General features: G+C 38.1%; 2 protein-coding genes across 2 annotated transcripts in view; one reads left to right on the top strand and one right to left on the bottom strand.

The window, feature by feature from the left end:
* Positions 1-21,868, bottom strand: part of DOCK1 (dedicator of cytokinesis 1) — a 530,692-nt gene that overhangs the window by 323,508 nt on the left and 185,316 nt on the right. The window lies entirely within an intron of this gene.
* Positions 1-21,868, top strand: part of INSYN2A (inhibitory synaptic factor 2A) — a 54,885-nt gene that overhangs the window by 21,091 nt on the left and 11,926 nt on the right. Inside the window, exon 2 of the mRNA XM_024210598.1 lies at positions 10,052-10,123. Coding sequence (XP_024066366.1) covers positions 10,052-10,123 — 72 coding nt within the window. The remainder of the gene's footprint in view (positions 1-10,051; positions 10,124-21,868) is intronic.

Here is a 21,868-nt window from a genome sequence, read left to right as displayed (position 1 = left end):
TTTTTTTAATTGAAAACAATTCTATTTTAGTTTCACTGTAATCTCTATAGGCATTCTATTAAAGCACACTTACTCACTTCATTCTGATGTGCTTTTATGTCCACTGAAAGGACAGTTATATTGATAGACACTCAGCTGAGAAAAGCAGAGCTTGCCAACACTTTCATGGTTTGGGTTTGAGCCCAAAGTTTATCAAAGTTATTTTACAATATCTATATTCTTTATCCCTACACAAAATGAAATAATTTATCAAAATGAAAATGTTTTGTTCAAATTTTTTCCCAAAGAATTTTTGACTTTTGACTAAATGAAAAAGATTTGCCCCCTCATACTTGCCCTCTTCCTTTAAAAGTTTAAAAAGGAAAGTAGATGGGGGGGAATGGGGGGGAAAGAAAAAATAAAGACTTTTTTTATTGTCAAAACCAGATTTTTCTCCATTTTTTTCCCATCAAAATAGGATACATTTTGTACAAAAGCTCCATTCCATTTTTCAAAACAATTTGCATAAAAAGGTTTCCCAGTTCTAATAAATTGTAATCTGTGATAAACAGCAATGCATCCAAACCTCGAATTAGCTGGCACGTTTATTTGTCAAAGTTCTCAGTGTGCTGTACAGCAGAATTTGAATACTGTATACTTAAAAACCATTTTGAAAAGAGAGAGGCTCTAACAAAAAAACAGAAAAGGAAAATTATAAATAAGGCTCCAACAGTGATTAAATCAAATCCATTTTTGTAAATGTCTTAAGAAGTCCTTAAAATGGAAGGGAATGAGCTGAGTGTGACAAGCTAGCAGTGTTCACCTCAATCACCCCACCCTATAATCAGATGTTGATTCCACTTGGAAACAGCTAGGTGGGAGGAGGTGGCTGATTTTCTTACCAAGGGATATAATGGACATGGGAGAAAAAAAGATCTATGGTGTGGGCTGAGCAACTCAGAAAAAGAAACCAAGGAGCAGCTTAGCCTAAGGTGAGTGGCTTCAGCTAAACTTTAACTCCTGGAAGGGAAAGAGACTGGACTCCACTGAGTATGTGAACTGTGCTCATTGAAGTAGTTGAGCAAGGCAACTTGTTGCACCAAAGACAAGAGAATTCCATGCCCCATTACAGCAAAAACATGATGCCTTGCTCATGTTCTTATGTAAGATGAGACAATGGGACTCTTAAAAGCCAAGTGACATCAAGCAGAAACCAACATTTCAGAATAATTAATAGAACTGAGTGAAATTCAGAATTTCTGTCCCATGGAAACCATTTCTTTTAGTCTCAAAATGAGACAAAAAGTTGACATTTCAAAAAAAAAATTGTGGAATGGAAATTCCAAAAATTTTTAATTTGGAAATGTTGAAATATTTCATTTACAAAGTTTTGCTCAAGCTCCCCCACCCCCACCCCCAACACACACAAGTCAACATTCTCAATCAAATTTTGGGTTGTTGAAACGATTTGAAATGCTTAGAGCATTAAGCTGCATTTTCCCACTGGGGTACATTGCCTCCTGGGAGTTGTAGTTTGAGAGCCTGATGCCCGACTTTCTTTCATGTCTTTTTTTTGGGAAAAAATGAAATATTCTGATTAAGGTTGAATGGATCCTAAATCAAATATTTAATTTCTATTTGACATGAAAAAAAATCCAACTTTTTCCTGTAGAAACTTCAATTTTGTAGAACTGCATTTTCCGCTGGAAAATCATTGCAATAAAAAATTCCCAACCAGCTCTAATAATTAGTGAAGGATGGATGTTACTAGGTTTATAACCAAGGCTCTTGTGAATTTGGGTCTTGGTATCTCAAGCAACGTTTCCCCACATTAAAATTAAAAAAAAAAAAAAAAAGCTGAATTTAACATTCAATCACACACACACACACAGAAAATACGGTCATTTGTATTCATGCCCACTGCACCCAGAACATGTTCATAAACTTCTATTTCACGTATGTTTGGGTAGGAAGAAAAGGTCATCTTTAACAGCTCTATTTCTTAACAGGTTTGTATTTTAAAAGGACCTCACTGCATATGATTTTACAAGGAAATTGTCAGTTAAGCACAACATCATCTTTTCCGGCCTGAAGGAGAATAGCAACAAGATGAATTCCATGCAATTTTCTGTTAAGTAGATGATTATATGGAAATGAGAAAGTGTGATCCCAGTGCCTCAAGGTGAACAAGATAGATATCCTTGACAGAAAGAGTTTAACTTAGAAGAAATAATTGAACTTACATTGTTTCAACCATTCCAGAATCATGTCTTAGCCAGCTAACAAACTATCTTAGAAATACCTAGGACACTCCAATTTAAGAAAAAGCATGTGAATTTTAGCATCCTGCTGTAGTTACGAAGCAAATGCCACTTCCATTCTAAGTCCATATTTTCCGTAGCTTATGAAGAATAAACAAACTATTTTTAATTTAACAATTCAAATGTCTCACAAATATGATCCTCATTAAAGAACATTGCTTTGCTAAGTGAGAGGGAAAATTGGTTGGTAAATAAAGTTAATTACAAAGAAAATAATTAACTGTGTATGTACTATTTTCCTTATAGATTTGAGTGCATAGAGTGTAATTACATTAATACATTACAAGGCCAGAACGGACCACTATGATTATCTAGTCTGACCTCCTGTATAACTCATGCCATAGAACTTTCCCCAAAATTAGTCCTAGAGCATCTTTTAGAAAACATCCAATCTTGATTTAAAAATAGTCTGTGATGGAGAGTCCATCACAACCTCGGGGAGTTATTCCAATGGTTAACTATTCTCTTTGTTAAAATTTTACACCTTATTTCCCATTTGATTTCGTCTAGATTCAACTTCCAGCCATAGACTCATGCTATCCCTTTCTCTGAGAGACTAAAGAGCCTAATATTAAATATGTGTTCCCTATGTCTACACAGCAAAGAAAAACTTGCAGCTGGCCTGTGCCAGCCGACTCAGGCTCACAGGGCTCAGGCTGTGAGGCTGTTTCACTGCTGTGTAGACTTCTGGGCTCAGGCTGGAGCCCAGGCTCTAGGACCCTGTGAGGTGGGACAGTCCCAGAGCTCAGGCTCCAGCCCCAGCCCAGAGGTCTACACAGCAATGAAACAGCTCCATAGCCCAGGCTCCACGAGCCCGAGTCAGCTGGCATAGGCCAGCCGCAGGTTTTTCTTTGTTGTGTAGACGTACCCATAGATTGTAATAAAGTCACCCCTTAACTTTTTCCTGTTAAACTAAATAGAATGAGCTCCTTGAGTCTATCACTACAAAGCATGTTTTCGAATCCTTTAGTCATTCTCTTGGCTCTTCTCTGAACCCTCTGTAATTTATCAACCTCTTTCTTGAATTGCGGATACCAGAACTGGACACAGTATTCCAGAAGCAGTGGCACCAGCATCAAATACAGGGGTAACATAACCTCTCTACTCCAACTCAAAAGTCACGTTTACACACCCAAAACATACAATACCCCTTTTGGCCATAGTGTCACACTGGGAACTCATGTACAGCTGATTATTCACAACCCCCAAATCTTTTTCAGAATCACTGCTTCCCAGGATAGAGTCCTCCATCCTGTAAGTACGTTCTTTGTTCCTAGATGTATACATTTACCCATATTAAAATGCATATTGTTTGCTTGAGCCCAGCTTACCCAGCAATCCACATTGCTTTGTATCTGTTACCTGTACTCTTCACTATTTATCACTTCCCCAATTTTTATGTCATCGGCAAACTTTATGATTATATGTTTCTTTCCAGGTCATTAATAAAAATGTTAAATAGTGTAGGGCCAAAAACTGATCCCTGCAAGACCCCACTAGACACAGACATTTGATGATGATTCCCTGTTTACAGTTCCATTGAATGGGTACCAAGATAATTTTTATATCATTATACTTTTTTTAAATGAAAATGTCATGTGGTTCCAAGTCAAACACCTTACGGAAGTTTACTACATCAACATTATTGCCTTTATAAACTAAATTTATAATCGTATAAAAAAAGATGAGACATTTCTTTGACATGATCTATTTTCCATAAACCCATGCATCCGAAGAAGTGGGCTGTAGCCCACGAAAGCTTATGCTCAAATAAATTTGTTAGTCTCTAAGGTGCCACAAGTACTGTTCTTTTTGCGGATACAGACTAACACGGCTGCTACTCTGAAACCATGTTGATTAGTATTCATTATATTACCCTCCTTTAATTCTTTATTAATCAAGTCCCATATCAGCCACCCATTATCCTGCCTGGGATCAATGTCAGAAGGACCAGCCTACTATTACCAGGGTCATCCCACTTACCCTTTATTACTATTGGCTCACCTTTAGCTTTCTTCCTGTCTTCTGGAACGTCCCTGCTGTTCCAAGACTTATTGAAAAAAATCAACATTAACGGTCCAACAAGCTTTTCACCCAGCTTTTTTAAAAGCTTGGGTGCAAGGTATTCCAGACCTCCTGGATTTAACATCCTCCTGAGATGATAGTTAAGGCTAAGATTTTGTCACGGAAGTCACAGAATCCATGACTTCCAGAGACCTCTGTGACATTTTCCACTTCAGCACCGAGGCGTTGGGACTGGAGCTGTCAGCCAGAGGGAGCCGTCCGCAGCTCCCAGCAACATTGGGTAGCGGGGGGGACCCCGGAGCCTCAGCAGCCGTGGGAGCTGGACCCTCCTCCCTCCCCATTTTGTCACAGTTATTTTTAGTAAAAGTGAGGGACAGGTCACAGGCTTTCATGAATTTTTGTTTATTGCCCGTGATCTGTCCATGACTTTCACTAAAAAGAACCTTAACACAAGCATAACCTTTATGATAGTGCACTGGAAAGTGTGTTATATTATATGACTATATCTCTTTTTTCCCAAATACAAAAAAGAAAAACATTTATTGAACACTTCTCCCTTTTGATAATTCTACCCTTTCCATTTAGTAATGGACCAATACCAGTGTTAGGATTCTTTTGGTTCCTAAGACACTCCTTCTTATTGTATTTAACTGTGCTGGCCACAGATTTCTCCCTGTGTCTTTTTGTTTCCCCTATCAATTTTCTACAGTTCTTAGCTTCTGATTTATATTTATTTTCAGTGTTCCCTTCTTTCCATTTGTTAGGGTTTGTTTTTTTTTATAGCTGCGTTCATTTCCCCTCCAAACCAAGTTGGCTTTTTAACCAATACAGCCTTCTTCCTCAGTTGTGGCTTTTTGGTCATTTAATAAAGTGTTCTTAAATAATTCCTAACTCAATCACATTTTTTTCTGACTCCCAACCCCCACAGCAAGCTATAGGTAGAGTCACTAGAAATCCATGCTAAAAATCTCATGAGCATTCTCTCCATACTTCTGAAATCTTAAGAAAACTATACATGCTACAATGTTGAGAAAAGTTAACTCAACACAAAGCTTTATTTTAGCATGGATTTCTAGTCACTCTACCTGTAACTTGCTGTGGGGGTTGGGAGTCATGGATATAGGGCAGAGAGAGAATACTGCTCTCCAAATATGGTATTAGAAACGGCTGAATTTTGGAAAGCAACTGATCTAAATATATAGCAGTTCATTAAGGGCTCTCCTTCAGCAGAAATACGGTACAGCTTAAAAAGCCACACAACTGATCTAATTGTACTTCAGCCATATTAAGTAAAAATGGGTTCAAAATATGGAACTAAGTTTTGGCCAGGTATTTGGCAGCTTGGAGCAGATTTCTATTACACGCCACTCTTCCCCATCTTCCCTGCCCTTTGCCCCATAGCAAATCGTTAATCATTAGGCCAGAAACAGTGCCTGCTATGTCTATGAAAGTTATTCTTTGATTTTCGTAGTTAATCCATAATCCAACACGGAGTGCAAATAGCTGAAGCTCAAGATAGACAGATGCTTTGGTTGTCCTAGTTTAGAATTCTTTTCTCAAGTTGCACACAGATGGGAGCACCTTGTTTTTTACACTCAGGTCATACATTCAGATGGTAGCTTGTGTATTCAGAATGTGGAATAACCATCAGATTAATGCACACATCCAGCGAAAATTTTAAAATGTTAGCATTTTATTGTAAATGCTCTATCTCCCGTTTAAATCCATATTTAGACAGCAATGCCACATGTCTTCTGAACTAAATTACAACAGCTGGCACTTATGTGCTGTAGCCTTTATGGCCTTTATTGATTCATCAGTACATATTTTTAAATGTCAAATCTATAATAAGAATGTTAAATATGTAATCCCTAGAGTGGAAGATTAAATCTGAATTCTTCAATAACGCTGGAAAAATCCAGTTTCACGCGGACCTTTAAGTGTTATGGGACTATTTGAAAGTTAGTGGCATCTAAAATTCTCTTTAAAAGGAAAATTTACATGTCATCAGAGAAAGATACAAGGCCATCACACTGACAGACAAGATGGAACACAAGCAATTAATAAAACACAGTGGTTGCCCTGGAAAGTAATGCTGGCATAGTACATATAACTACCACACGAAGAAAGAGAATTTTATGAAATGTGTGATGTTGTTACTAAATTTTGAACCTGGTGGATTAAAAGTTAACTTAAATAGGTTCTTGCAAGTATTACTGATGCAATTTAGTTAACACTTTAAGACAGCTCTTCTCATTCACAGATCTCAAAAGTCCTTCAGAAAGGAGGATGCGTTAAGACCAATAGTCCCAGTTTACAGATGAAGAAACTGAGCCACAAAGAGGTTACAATTTGCCATATTATAATTATTTGTATTAGCATAGTGCCTAGAAGCCTTGTTCATGGACCAGGACCCCATTGTGCTAGGTGCTGTACGAACACAAAACAGAAACACCATCCCTGCACCCAAAAGATTAGATTCTAAATAGTCCTACTTTAACTAATAATGGCAGAGAACAGAGGTCTCCTGACTCTCAGGTCTAGTCTCTACCTTCTAGATCACACTGATTGATTACCAAAAACTAAATAAAAACATGGTTAATTTCTTTTGGACTGGAAAAAGGATCTTTTAAGCACTTCAGTCAATCCAGTGGACAAGCCCAGAGGCTATAGAGAAGCAGGGGAGTAGTGACAGATTGGATAAGCTATTTAGAAGATGACTTCCAAAGGAATGGAACAGTTAAACAGGCTCAGAGAGAAGAAAGCAAATGTCCATTTTGAGACTACATGCTATGTGAATGTCTCTTGTGGAGCACCATGAATTCTCAAAGGATCATTAAGGGTTGTGAATCCCTTAAGTAACATTTATTCTTCATGTTAGAATTAGACCTATAGAGTAGCTTGAGTGATAAGCTATAGATGATTATTTAATATCCTTTGGATTTTCTCTTTAATAACCTATTTGACATTAAAGCTCTAAGGCCTGGTCTACACCAACCCCCCAAGTCGAACTAAGGTACGCAACTTCAGCTACGTGAATAATGTAGCTGAAGTCGACATACCTTAGTTCGAACTTACCGCGGTTCAGAGGCGGTCCACACGCGGCAGGCAGGCTCCCCGTCGACTCCGCGGTACTCCTCTCGCCGAGCTGGAGTACCGCAGTCGACGGCGAGCACTTCCTGGTTCGACTTATCGCGTCCAGACCAGATGCAATAAGTCGAACCCAGAACTTCGATCCCCAGCCGCCGAACTAGCGGCTGGGTGTAGACCAGCCCTAATTTAAGAAAACCAAAAGTGATTTCTATAGTTATGGGGGAGGGTTTTTTGGGAGTGTTGTTTTTAATTTGACAGGGAAGTAGCGGAAAGGAGGTCTCTATCCACACTGTTCGTAATTAAAACCCTGGAAGGTGCAGAGAGGTTATAAAAAGAATAAAGATTGACAATAAAATAATTTAATGGAGTTCCATTAATATTGGTCTTTAAAAATATTTTTGGGAGGATGGAGGGCACATAATGCAACCACCAAAATGACAGCATTCTTTTAAGTAAATTCTAAGTACTTCAAATGATTACCTATAAGAAATAAACACTTCCATTTGTTGACTAAGTATTTTCCCATTTAATGTAACCAGATAGGAATTTTGCAGGTAAACAGCCTGTGTGTTACATTGTAATTTTCTCAAGTTAGGTTGACTGCGTCAATAATTAATGGTTTCTCTTTGTAAAAGTTTTATACAGTAAAAGCTTTGTTGGGGGAATGGGGAGTGCCAGTAAGTCAAAAATTCTGGTTAACTAAGAAGGAGGGACTTTGGGTGCGGGAGGGGACTCAGAGCTGGGAATAGGGGCACAGGACGGGGTGTGCGCTGTGGGAAGCAGTTTGGGTGCAGGAGGGGGCTCAGGGCAGGGGATTGGGGCATGGGAGGAGGGTGTGGGGTGCTGGATCTGGGTGGTGCTCACCTCGGGTGGGTTCCCGCAAATGGGGACATAAGTGCTGTTCCTAGGTGTAGGCGTGGCTAGGCGGCTCTGTGCGCTGCCTCCGCCCACAGGTGCTGCCCCCGTAGCTCCCATTGGCCGCGCAGTTCCTGGCAATGGGAGCTGCGGAGCCAGCGGTCGGGGTGGGGCAGGGGCAGTGCGTAGAGTCACCCAGCCACGCCTCCGCCTAAGAGCAGCAGGGACATGTCGCTGCTTGCGGGGAATGGCCCGAGGTGAGTGCTGCCCGGATCCGGCATCCCGCACTTCCTGCCGCGCCCCAACCCCCTGCCCTGAACCCCCTCCCGCATCCACACTCCCTCCCAGAGCCTACGCCCCTCACCCTCTCCCACACTCCGAACCCCTCATGGCTGTTCCTCCACCTAGGAGCAGCAGGGACATTTTGCCACTTCCGGGGAGCCACGCGGAGCCAAGTAGGGAGCCTTCCAGCCCCACGCCAACTGGACTATAAACCAGACTTTCAATGAAGATCAGAAATGCCGATTTATAGATCTTTCTGGTTGGTAAAGTGCCAGATAATACAGCTTTTACTGTAGTATGAATTCCATATCAACTAATATTGTATCATTCCTAGTATTACTGGTTAAAGGGAACAAAGTTGATTATTCTGGTGAAAAGAAAACAGAGATATTAGAAGATTTGAAAAGCAAACACAAAATCCACTGAGAGTTTATACTATTTTATTTCACTTTCTCTCTCTCTCTCTCTCTCTCTCTCTCTCTATATATATATATATGTGTGTGTATATATATATATATATATATATATACACACACACACACACACACAAAAAATGTAGAGTTTTTCCAAAAATGTTTATGTAGCACAAAATACATAAATAGGCACTGATAAAAACTTTTTTTTCCATTTAAAAATCCATTATGCGTGTAAGAAAATTTCCCATAAAGCAGAAGGCAATTATAAGAAACAAACAAAAAAACTAACAGACAGATATTCTACTTTTTCCATGAATTTAACAGATCCTCCCATAATAGGTTTGCTTCGCGGCGTGAAAGGGACATTCAGAGAAGTCTCCCATGCATTTCACAGCAATATTCGATGGAAGTTAGACACAGGGCAGGTAGGTACGGGAAATGCTATGAAAGCTACCGTTTGCTGATTTTTGAGATCATCACTGTGAGCGCCCTCCTCCCCTTACAGGCAAAATTCCAAAAGAAAATGTTACCATCTAAATAGTACAAATTAATAGCTTACGCAATTATTATAAAAGATTATACATGTGCAATGCTTGCTAGTGAAACCTCTGTGGTTTACTGAAATTTCTAAGGCGGCTGTACAGAAAAGTAGTTAAAACACCATTGCTATGTCTTGTAATTGTACAGTAATGAGGCAATTTAAAATGATAACTCAGCATTTTGGTGTACAAAAAAAGTAACGTAAAAGCTGGCTTTTACATAATTTGGTTTGCTCAGAGTTTTCTATAGAAATGTTCATAGAAGTATAGCTGAACTGAATCATTACATTCCCTCCCTTAATGATTAAATAAAACTTCTTCATAATTTCCAAAATTCCCTCATCTTCATGTCGCAAACTTTAAAAAGTTGAAGAACACTAATTTTGGACAGTGTTATTTCCTATGGACACTTAGATTTTTATAATCAACATTAAAATGGAAAAAACAAAACTAAAGCTTTGGTTACAATGAACAGCAATGATAGAGGGCAAAAAAGGATAAAACAACCACTTGTAATGATGTCATGTTCTTATCTTTGTAGGCTTTCATATCGGACTGGTCAAGACACAGCTAATTGTGACACATGCAGGAACAGTGCATGTATTATCTATAGGTAGGTTAAAAATTCTAATATTCCCACTTTTTATTGAGTGAAAGTAATGATTTTATCCACCAATGCAAGATCAAATGTTAGTCACTATTATAAATTGCTATTTCAACGAGAAGAAAGGAGAAATAAAAGACCAGGAAATTAATCTTTATTTCACTCTAAAATTCAATGAATAAAATATTTTTAATATTAAAACTAAAATACAGGACGTGCATATAGTCCATGAATTAAGCAGGTTCTTTTCACCTCTGCTTTGCAAGTTTAACTGGCTGTTTTAAGCAACATGCCTTGACGTGGAGGGTTTTAGCGTAATTTTGCATCTTGCACCATTGTAAAGAAAACGTATACATACTCTTGTTCAGGAAAAATAACCAAAAGTCCTAGAGAAGACCCTGAATGTAGTGCAACAGGTGCAACTGTACTGCACTGGAGGAGGGAGCAGGAGGGGTTTCTGGCACCTATGTGCCACACAGCTAATCTTCATGGGAGGCTTCTCTGGAGCTGCCATAGAAAGAGCCATGGCAGCAGAGAGAATGGGATCTGGCCATTGGATATGCACGCACCTATATTAGTGACCATTACCCCTCTGGAGTAGGGAGGGGAAGCTGCAGCAGTGGCTGTAGAGCAGCTCTGCATCCCCAACCCACTCCATTTACACAGGCTGTCAGGCTATCTTCTACCTACAAAATTACTTCAGATCTTAAAAGTCAAACCACTACAAAAAGAGAGAGGAGTTTCCACTACTCCCAGATCTCAACCTAAGCATCACCTAAAATTAAACAAAGCAAACAAAAACTTTACCTAGTAGCAATCACTTGAAATATTATTTTTTCCCAAACGGAAGCCCTTAATGAATTAATGCAAACATCATATTATTTATCAGGATTGCCATCACCAAAGAGTAACAGTTAATGTTCCATGGAGACTATTAACAAACTTTCTGCAGAGAAGTATATATGAAAGTCTACAAGTTTCTGCACAAAATCCATTAAATTTGCATTGCAATGCATGTTTTATGTAGTTTTTCAGAAAAAAATCCTGCACTTCTAGTTGTTGCCACTTCAGATTGACTTCTAAAATGAATAATTCTATATTTAATCCATCATTTATGAACCTTTTGTGTAAGTGTTAAGATCATTCTTAACTATCATTTATTTCTCAGGTTTATGATTTACAAGTAAAACTGGATTAACAATGTACCCCCTCTGATGTCAAACTGTACCAAGCATTAATACTGGTGGGTTTCATTTTAATATTGCTGAGGGTATATAGTATTTTCTGTACTATGTGCTGCAGCAAAATATTTTAGAATAGCTTTTCATAGCTGTCATGCATTAGGATTGGGGAAGTAGTATTGGACAGACCTTATAGCACAGATCATAATCAGATAGACATGCACTACATGTGGAAAAATTACACTTCTATCACCAAGCATTCTGTACTACAGATCAAATACACAGAATTACGTATTAAAGCATATGGGATATATCTTGCTTGCCTAACTTAAATAGCACCACCAACTTCATTAGGATGAACCACTGCCTTCTGCATACACATGTGTGTGGTTAACAATGATGCCACTCATTAAGCATTGGGTTATTTTCAAAATCACAACCAATTTGAATAAAGCAAGCAGGATTTTGTAGCATCAGAGCAACTGATAGACAGTGACAACATTTGGCTATGAAATGAACAGATTTCTTTACCAGAGCCTTTAATATGAGATGAGAGTTCTGCAACAGCAAGAAAGTTTCCAAATTTATTGTAACACTGAATGTTTTAATCACTAGAGAGAAATCAGTGTGCACAAGTTGTAAACATGCATTTCATACTACCAATTGTGGAAGGCAGTTTGGATTTACTGCATACATAGCTCAATTTCTGCAGACTATCATATCGCTTTGCTGAACAGCTTAAATCCAGTCTACTCTGTAATGCAAGTGGTCCAACAATCAATGAGTGTGACAGGGCTATGTCATGACTTTTATAAGGTGTTTTATACTGACAACCCAGTTATTGTCATCCCACTGCAGTGAAGGCTACACAAAACCATTGGATGTCTTCATGTATTGCAAGTAACATGAAAAACAGTATGTCTCAGAATTAAATTATCAACCTATCAAGAACTCCTTTTCTGTCTCCTGTCCAGGAGATGCTTATGAAAATTATTTCAGGGATTCAGGGAACTGTGTTCACAAGAAAATGTGCAACAAGCCTATTAATTATGAGCTAGCTTTTTACACCCCTTACTCAGCCACGCAGGGAAATAATGACTCACACACCTCATTTCTCTACGTAGTCCTGCTCAGACTGTGACCCACACACGGGGGGAGGAACTGGGGCTATTTACCCAATGCTCCCTCCCTGCAAACAAGTGAATGAAGAGTGGACAGAGAGCAAAAGTCCCCAACTCCACCTCCTCTGCTCAGCAGCCACCTATGATCACAAACATGGAGACAGGGGGGTGGTGAGGATGCTGCTGTATGAAGTGGGGTAAAGCAAATTAGGTATTCCTCCTCTAAGCAAGGAGGGGAAGAGGAGGAAAAAGCATAACTAACACAGCCACAATTTGCTCACAGCTCAGCTCTGGAGGCTGGGCAGCTATGCACCATCCCTTTCTCAAAGCAGATTGCAAAATTAAAATCTAGCCTTAAATGATAAAGAGCTCTGTTTTTGTTTTACCTGTTATAAAAATTAGGAAAACGGATACAATGTTTATTTCCAATAGGCAGTTCCAGCCACTTGGTACTTCCGTTTCACATGCAACTAAGAACCATAATCACATACATAATACAGTAGTGCAGTATAACTAATAGTATTGCACACAATAGTCTAGTCAGTGTATTACCTACTAGCGTTAACAAGCCTCCAACCCTTCAGGCAGAAAGGTTGTAGAAGAGGCATCTCTGATACAAGAAATATGGAACATTAAGATGTTTATGGAGCAAGGGTTTGAAGAACAAAATGACAGGTTAATTACCCTATAAGTAGACTCCATATGTAAGGGCCTGTCCAGCTCCCATTAAAATAAATGGATGTTGTTCTGCTAACTTCAGTGGGAGCTGTATCAGGACTAGATGTGCAAGTTCATCCTTCTACATTGCACATCTATTGTAAGTATCCTATACTGCTGTACATACCGTAATAGTTCTACCATTGAAGTTAGCTAAGTCACACAGCCCCTCCCTTTCACTTTACACCCATTATATTTATTATAATTTATAGGAAATGAATATAGAAATTTACTTTAAAATGGTTCAACTATAGGTGGTTCTGGTAACCCCATCTAAAGTGTCTTGATGCTTCCCATTACAAGACCCTGCTTTCAGTTGCTTATAACTTTGCCTAATTTCAATCATTTGGGCTGAATTTTTTAATGACAGGCAGCTGTCTGAGATTAAAAGTTTCAGGAAAAATGCTTCACCTGTTTCAGAGAACAAGATTAGGGGAAAATATGCTGGCTGTGCAAGAAGACTAGGAGGGGAAGACTGAGATCAAATGAGTAGACCAGGGGGAAAAAGGGGGAAGCAGAGTGGCTAGGCAAGGAGATTGAGATTTGGATCTGTTGAGAGGAGGGAAAAACGGACTCAGACAAAGAGCTGGTGGGGGGAAAAGGACAGATATAGATAGGTCACAGGGGAATGGGAAAGAAGGGGTCAGGACTGGGTTGAGAAAAACAGGAGCAGGAGAGTCTGTGACCACTAGAGAACACTTCACCTTCCTGAACCTGGAATGGAATCCAGTATTCCTGAGTCTCACCATTCCTCTGTCAGCAAATATCTGAAATCCATTAACAAAATGTCTCATCCCGCTCTAGTGCTGATCCACAGAAAGGATGAAAACCTACTATTGCTATCACTTACTCAGTTAGCTCAAGTGGCAGGGGTCTGTGTGGTGGATCGAAAGTTTCTAACTCTGCTTATGAACCTCATAGGTGGCAATATGATTCCAGATAATAAAATTTTGGTTTTTTAAATCTAGAAAATTATACACAAAAAAGTATGTTCAAAGAACATTAAGGTTGCACACAAGGTAAAGCCAGGCACCCAGAAGGCAGGAAATGCCAGAATTAAGTATGTGTGTAACGTTAATTTGCCCCCTTCAGTGTCTGCATTATGATAGTCTTTAATTACATGAACACAATTTTCCCCCCCCACAGGACTTTTGCCTCATTCGGTACACAGGATGTTCTGGGGATGGGTTATGTAGTGAAGGAGACTGTTGTCTGTGGGACGTCTACTTCATTTGTTGTAGAAGTTTGAAGTTTAGTGACTGAAATGGGAATGCAGTAAGAAAAAGGTTAAGGCAGCTGATTGGAGAACTTGATTATATTCCTGCCTCTGCCACAGAGTTACTGTGTGTTGCTGGAACAAAATGTCCAAACATTTCACAGGTGGTCACTAATTGAGTGTTCCTTGTTTTCTTGGTGCCTGACTTGAGCCACTGGGATCCAATTTGTAGAGGTGATGAGCATTCACAGCTTCAACTGAAGTTAATGAAAGCTGTGCTTTGAACATATACAATGCTAAGTACTCTGAAAACTCAGGCCCTAGGTGTCTCAATTTGGGCACCCAACATTCATGTACACTTTTGACCACAATTCTTCTGTTCCTCCAATTGTAAAATGGGGATAATAGTCCCACTTCAGACGGTGTTGTGAAAATAAATTCATAAATATTTGTGAAGCACTCAGATGTTACATTGATACATGCTATAAAAAAACACGAAGAAATTAATAATTCGGTCGTCAGAGAAGGGTTTGCATCACAGTTGCCAACTTTCACGCGGTAAATAAGCACCCCGACATTCACAATAAACCAGAAATCAAGCTAATCCCATTTCAAAACAAAGCCAAAACAAGCCAATCCCCAAGAACCCCAACACCCTATGTGACTAGATCCCCACGGCGTGCAGTCTGGGACTGTGGTGGGCCTGCTGCGCACCCCCGACTCTCTCCCCACCTTGCCCTGCTTGCCCCCCCCCTTGCCGGGAGCTGATCAAAAAAAAGAAGCAACAAGCTACAAACCAAACCTGCAACAAGCTACAAGCCAAAAACTAGCCAACAAGCAACTCACAAGCCAATTAAGCCAAAAACAAGCCCAATTTCTGTCTTTTCCCCCACGGGTTTGGCATGTCTGGTTTGCATAGTGTGCGGTAAGTAAAGCATAGGGCTACATATAGAATAATGGGGATAAAATAAAATATTAAAAAGCTGCGTATGCAGTGAGTACCATACATCCAGTGTACTGAATGGAAAAAATAATACATGATCTCGTAATTAAAGATAACCTCATAATGCATATGCACCAGGGGGACAAATTATGTTGTACAGAGAACCTTACATTTAGGAACTGCCAGATTTAGAGTACTTGACTTGGCAACCTTTATGTTCTCCTAACATAGTTTTTGTGTGCAATATAAAAGCATGTTCAAGTTAAACAGGTTAATTGTAGAAAATGTGTGAGTTTCTCAAATAGCGATCCCCTCTTTATTTTTAAACTGGTTTAAGTGAAGCAGAACAGCACTTTTACAGCAATGAGTCAATTGCCCTGCTGACTACCCAACTGCATCCAGTAATGTCAAGTGCAGCATAACTGAGAAACTGGAATGTACAAATGATTAATGTAATTAACTTTTTTCTGAAGATGACATTTTAAAAATATTAATGTGATCTAGCTCAATAGCTGAAGTCTAATTAAAGACCATCATGACGTGGAAGAAGATTAAAAATGATTCAGTACTTTACGTTTTTATCTTTTTGTTGAATTTGTAGATTTTGTCAAAATATACTGAGTATTTTAGCAAACATTTTAAGTCTGAATTACTAATACGATATTTGTCAATATGCAGTTTACATTTTCCACAGAGATTGCTATCACTTTCGTAACTTTTTAGATGTTTCTTTTTGCCCCACTGATAAGAGTGAATCGCTAATACTTTTGAAGAGGAAAAAGGAAAAGATGAAGAAACTTAATTTTAAGTCACTTTTCCCCCTTTTAAATAAATGGATAACTAATAAATCATATGAGGAAAAGCTCTACTGTGTATTGAAAAGTTAAACACTTTTTGTAAGAGAGAATATATTTGATTTTTACCTTTTGAGTAAAGAGAACAGCAGTTTTTTTGAAATTCTAACATTATAATGTGGAGTTAGACCAAATTTTTATAGCAAAGTTTACCTGACAACACTTAGATATGTAGTCTTTTGTACATACAGGTTTTTATTATAAACATCAGCTGGATAACACAGGCCATATCCTGCTAATATTCTCTATGCCAAATTCCAGAGAAAGTCAACTATATAATAATGAGAGGGGAAACAGAGGTCTCTGTTCCCTCAAAAATGCCACGCAAAAAGAGACAGTGAACAGAGGTTTTCACTGGATACTCAGACTGTACTGGATCTTACAGGCACATACATTCCCACTAGTTACTACAAAGAGAATGGGAGGGCCCAAAATTGAAGTCTCTATAGAAATCAGTAGGGCAATAATACACATTTAAGATCAAAATCTTCTTTTTCCCAAGCCCCAATTATTTTTGCTATTAGAAGTAAACTAAACAGTTTGGCAGGGATTAAAAACACTGACATACTACTGTCTACTTTCTGCCATTTCACAAGGTAAGCAAACTTAACTACATCTCCCTATTTATAGCACATGTCAATTCTTCATTATCTTTAATGCAAGTGAAAAATTATCTTGTTAGACCTGGAGAGTGTAGGTAGATGGTTGTGTGAATATAACGAAGGATTCTGCCACTGTAGTACCATTGTTCTGTCACTACACTTCTCATGAGTCAATTGTGCTAAACCATACAGAGGTTTTGTGATGCAGACTACTAATTTACAGAGATTAGCCTACTTTATGCTTTAAGTTCAAAGTCAAACTTCTATTAACAGAGAGCACCGTCACCATAACCCGTAAAGAATCAATATGAAGCCCTTATTACATAGCAATAGACTAACATTTAGTTAACAAAAATATGCAGCATACTGTGGAATGACACTAAATTCTAGACCACATATAGATAATGAAAGTAGTCAAAAATCCCAATTTTAAGTAGTAAAATAAACTTAACAATTCAAGCGTTCATTTTGCTTTATCAAATGTTCAAGTACATTAGTATTAAGATCACAAAATATGACATCACAAATACCTCCTTTCAGAATTGGCTATCTTTTACAAATGGAGGTATACCACTGAATTAGATTATAAAAACAAGAAAAAGATTAAATAGTGCACTATCAAGACAACTCAAATACTAAAGTCTAATGAAGTCTTATTGTTAAGGGAGATAATTGTATTGGTATGCAAAAATTGTGCCAATTCAATCATGTCCAATGCCCACTTGGAATAAAATCTTTGCAGCCTGTGTCATTCTGTGATTATCTCTTAGTGGAAGTACCCTTTCCATTCCTGCTTAAATTACTATCACTTGTGAATTTAAATTCTTTAACACAATGAATCAACGTGGGGCAAATTAGCCTTTTGTTTAATATTTTGTGCATTAATCTTAGGCATTTATCATGAATAATATGAAACTGGGAACATCCTAAAGAATTCACAATAGATTTCACATTGGTCAGAAAGGTCAGAAGTACTCTATATAACCTATTCAAGGTTATTTTAGCTTCTGGAAAGATTCTTTTATTAATCAGATTAATAGTCAATTTCTGCAGAGAAAAAAACCTGATTAAACCAGACTATAGAACTGTAGTTATTGAGAAATATTACTGAAAGCCACATCAAAAAATAATTCAGACATTTTCTACTCCTATGAAATTTTAAAATTGTATTTGCTATTTTTAACAAGTTTTGTCCTTGCTATTAAAGTTCTTCTGATGTTGAGTTCTGACAACTGAATTGAAAATAGATTATTCAAGTCTATGAAATTTAATCCTCTCAATACAACAGCAGCAAATGAAACAAGTTCATAGGTTAAAAATCACACTTGTCAGATGAAAGCTAATGAGATAGCAGAAAATCCTCACAGAACTAAGTTTCCCTTACCTGTCAATGCCAGAAGTCTATGAAAAGGTCTATTAAATTAAAGTCAATCTGGGATAGAGAAAATAAAAAAAAAAGTAAGTAGATTATAGACTGAAAAACTGCCAATATATATGCATAACCAACTGCATGTGCATCACTTGTTTGTGAAGTATCAAACGTACCTGTAGTTTCTTAACAATAGTAATATTCAATTTAAAACTGTGTAATTTTAAAATTTTGATATAAATCTATTGGCCTATATTTTCAAAAGCAACTAGTCACTTTGGCCCCAAAGCTTCAAAGAACTTACACGAGTAGTCCCATTGAGTCCAATTAATTAAAAAATATATTTTTGGCAAGTTAGAAATAGTGGGGGTGGGGTGGTGGATAAAGTGTAATGGTATTTCTTCTCTTCCTGTTCCAATGGGACTACTTGTGCACATCAGTGAAGCAAGCATGTAAGCACTTGCAGGATCCAGGCCTTAATGTGTACTCATGTCACATATTAGGTAATAAAGTGAACATACAAAAGGCATTACTTTAGGCTTTAAGTGTATTAGGAACTGACTGTAACCAAGCCACATGAGGTATTCTCAATAAATGTTTCAGTAATTGCAAATATACCTACTGTTCCATTGCATGCTCCTGTGTGTACACACACATCCTTGTTTTTATCTTGCCAAGTATATATGTTTAAATTCATAGGGCTGGTTAAAAAGATAAATAGTACTGGCTAATAGATAGAGTTAGGAACAAAAAAGATTCTCCAAACAGTGTTGTCAATGCAGCTTGATCATGATTGCACTAAAGTCCTGGCTCTCCTAGTTATGCCCCAGTCTTACACCAACTGCAGTACCAACTACAGTACAACAGGCCAAATTGTGTAGTGATTTTATTAAATGTGTAAGAGACCGCCAAACTCCTTCATATACACAACATCTCCTAGCCTCATCCTCCAAACTGTCATCAGACACTTTTACTTGTAAATAGATAAAACAAGGCACACAAATACAAATATTTGAAATCCAGTGCCAATCATAGGAATGATCCACCCGTTATATAGTTCTTCGCATCAGGGCAATGCTTGGTTTTTTATTTTTGTCATTTAGTCAAATAGATGAAATTAACAGCTATCCATTCTAAAATAATTCAACTCTGAACTTAAGCCAACAAAAACAAAAAATATTTGAGATAAATGTTGACAGTTATGGCTAAGTATTCTAGTTTCCTGATCAGTGCATAAACATTGCTATTTTATATGATAAAGTAAAGTAGGAAAGGAAAGCATCCCTAGTCAGGAGAGTGGTAAAACACGTACTTCACTTTAAGCAAGTGTAAGTGCTTTTTTGAATTGGATTTAGAGCAAATAACAATGCTAGATTATTTTGGTCAATTTATATTAATGTCTTCAACATTTAGTTTTGAGGTTTTCTTTTACATACACGCACACAAACAAAATGTAAGTGTTTTAGAAAGTATTTTGGGAATATTCTATTGAACATCACCATATAAATTTATATTCTGATTTACAGAAGAGTTGAGCCCCTTCATTTCCCACTGAAAGGTAGGCTACAGAGGCTTATCACTCCAAAAATTCTGGATACATCATATTTACTTACAGGGATGAAGTCAGTGGCAAAACCCCAAATTATCTTGAGCTATGAACCAAAAAAAGACAACCAAAAAACAGCAGAAAAACTGTTTAGGAAGTGACATGAGAAAGCAGTTTTCAAATGCCTCTCAGTTTGGTTACTGGAGCATTCAATATATTGTTAAGGCTACTGACGCTTAGTAACTTGTTACACAGGTCACCTCTGAAGTGTAGTTCTGATCTGAGAAGAAACCATTTGAAAACGGCACCTTCATATTCAACAGATTTGCTCCTTTTACACACAATCATATTCATTCGCTTGAATGAGAAAAGTACATTTTTGCTACTCTTACCCATTAGTCCCGCAGAGCCAGCATAGCTATGGGTGAGCAGTATGCTAATTCTTCTTGTGCATTAGCAGAATAATCCCAATTACAGAGCCACTTACACCTGTGCAACCCCACTGACAGCACTGGGATGCCCCAGGTGTAATGGAATGCCGCAGAACATTTATTAACAGTGATATGCTAGAAGGAAACAAATCTGCTTGGCTTTCTGATCCTAAATTTACAGGATTAATAGTTATACCGATTTTTTTAAAATATCTTTTTGTTGTAAAGTGGGCACATTTCATATGCAGGCTATTGAGAAACAAACATGGAAATTCATATTTAAAAATAAATTGTTTATTTCAACTTTTGATAGCACCCATACCCTGCTCTAGACACCTTACAATAATTAAAATGAGTAATACTAAAATATATAAAAATATACTCACAATGCCATAATAGTTGGCCTTAATAATAACCAGGCATCTAACTTCTCCTCATTGTCATCATGTCCACAGGCTAAAAGATCCAGGTTCTGGGGCACCAAGGAAGGGACAAGATCCAGAATTCAGAGCCCTTCAGAAAAATACCTTCCCCTTTAGCCCCATTCTTACTTAACCAGAGATGCTGCTAAGTTAAGCATGTCTGCTGACTGTAATTCTTATGGTACTGTACCAAATAAGAGAGACAATCTCTAGAATAGGTAAGCCCTTAAACTCTATCCAGAAATTAACAGCCAGTGCAGACTACGGAGCAATGACTACATGAAGCTGTAAAGTAGGCAGGCTTGGCGGAATTCAATTTTTTTGTAATTTCGATGGATACTACCGATACTTATTTTTAACCATTTTTTCTATTTTTGGTTATTTTCATTTTCATAGATGTGAAAAATTATGGAGAGGATCAGACAATTATTTAATGACAGTAGACACAGATTCAAAAAGTTTAAGCTTTATAACCATTAACACAAATTTTCAATGTTGTATTTTAAAATATACAAAGTAAATAGCCGTAAAATCAAATGCTAATAAGTTCTCAACAGCATTTTCTTACTTTACCTATCTGTAAATTTCAATCATCAGTGGAAATATTTTTTCAGTGGTTTGAGGCTATAGGGTGATACCGGTAAAAAATCTAATCTTTCCAAGCCTAAAAGTAGGCCTGATTCTAATCTCACTAATATTAGTTGTACAAGTATAAGGAGGATACACGGATAACCTTTGCCAATGCATCAACCATGCCAGGAAACGTAGTCATAGAAAATTAGTTGACTGCTGAATAACAAGGACATTGCCACTCATGTTGCTCCACTAACTCTCTTAATGGCCTTACATACACATTGAACAGGAGGGATGAAAAACTAGAACCATACAGTACCCCAGTCTGAAAGAGCCATCACCCAAAGCCATCCTCTGGGACCTCTCACAAATTACCCAGGATACTACCATGCTTTCCAGCACACTGCATCAGAATGCAGCTGTGACGGGTTGGGTCACAGAACCCCCCTTGGGAGCTGCCACCCAATGTACCAAGACTACCTCTGCTCCTGTTTTCCCTGCGAGCTCAGGACTCCAGCACCCTGTCTTGCTGAGCCAGACACTCCCGTCTGCTCCAACACCGACCCAGGATCTGAATCACTTGCCCCAGAGCTGCAAGTTTACCTGAAAACAGCTCACAGAAGTGTGCTTGTCTTTAGCACTCAGATGCCCAACTCCCAATGGGGTCTAAACCCAGATAAATCCGTTTTACCCTGCATAAAGCTTATGCAGGGCAAACTCATAAATTGTTCGCCCTCTATAACACTGATAGAGAGATATGCACAGTTGTTTGCTCCCTC

This window comes from Terrapene carolina, unplaced genomic scaffold, assembly GCF_002925995.2.
Source record: "Terrapene carolina triunguis isolate 2854851 unplaced genomic scaffold, T_m_triunguis-2.0 Scaffold95, whole genome shotgun sequence".
Lineage (NCBI taxonomy): Eukaryota > Metazoa > Chordata > Testudines > Emydidae > Terrapene > Terrapene triunguis.
This window is presented reverse-complemented; position numbering and strand designations above follow the sequence as displayed.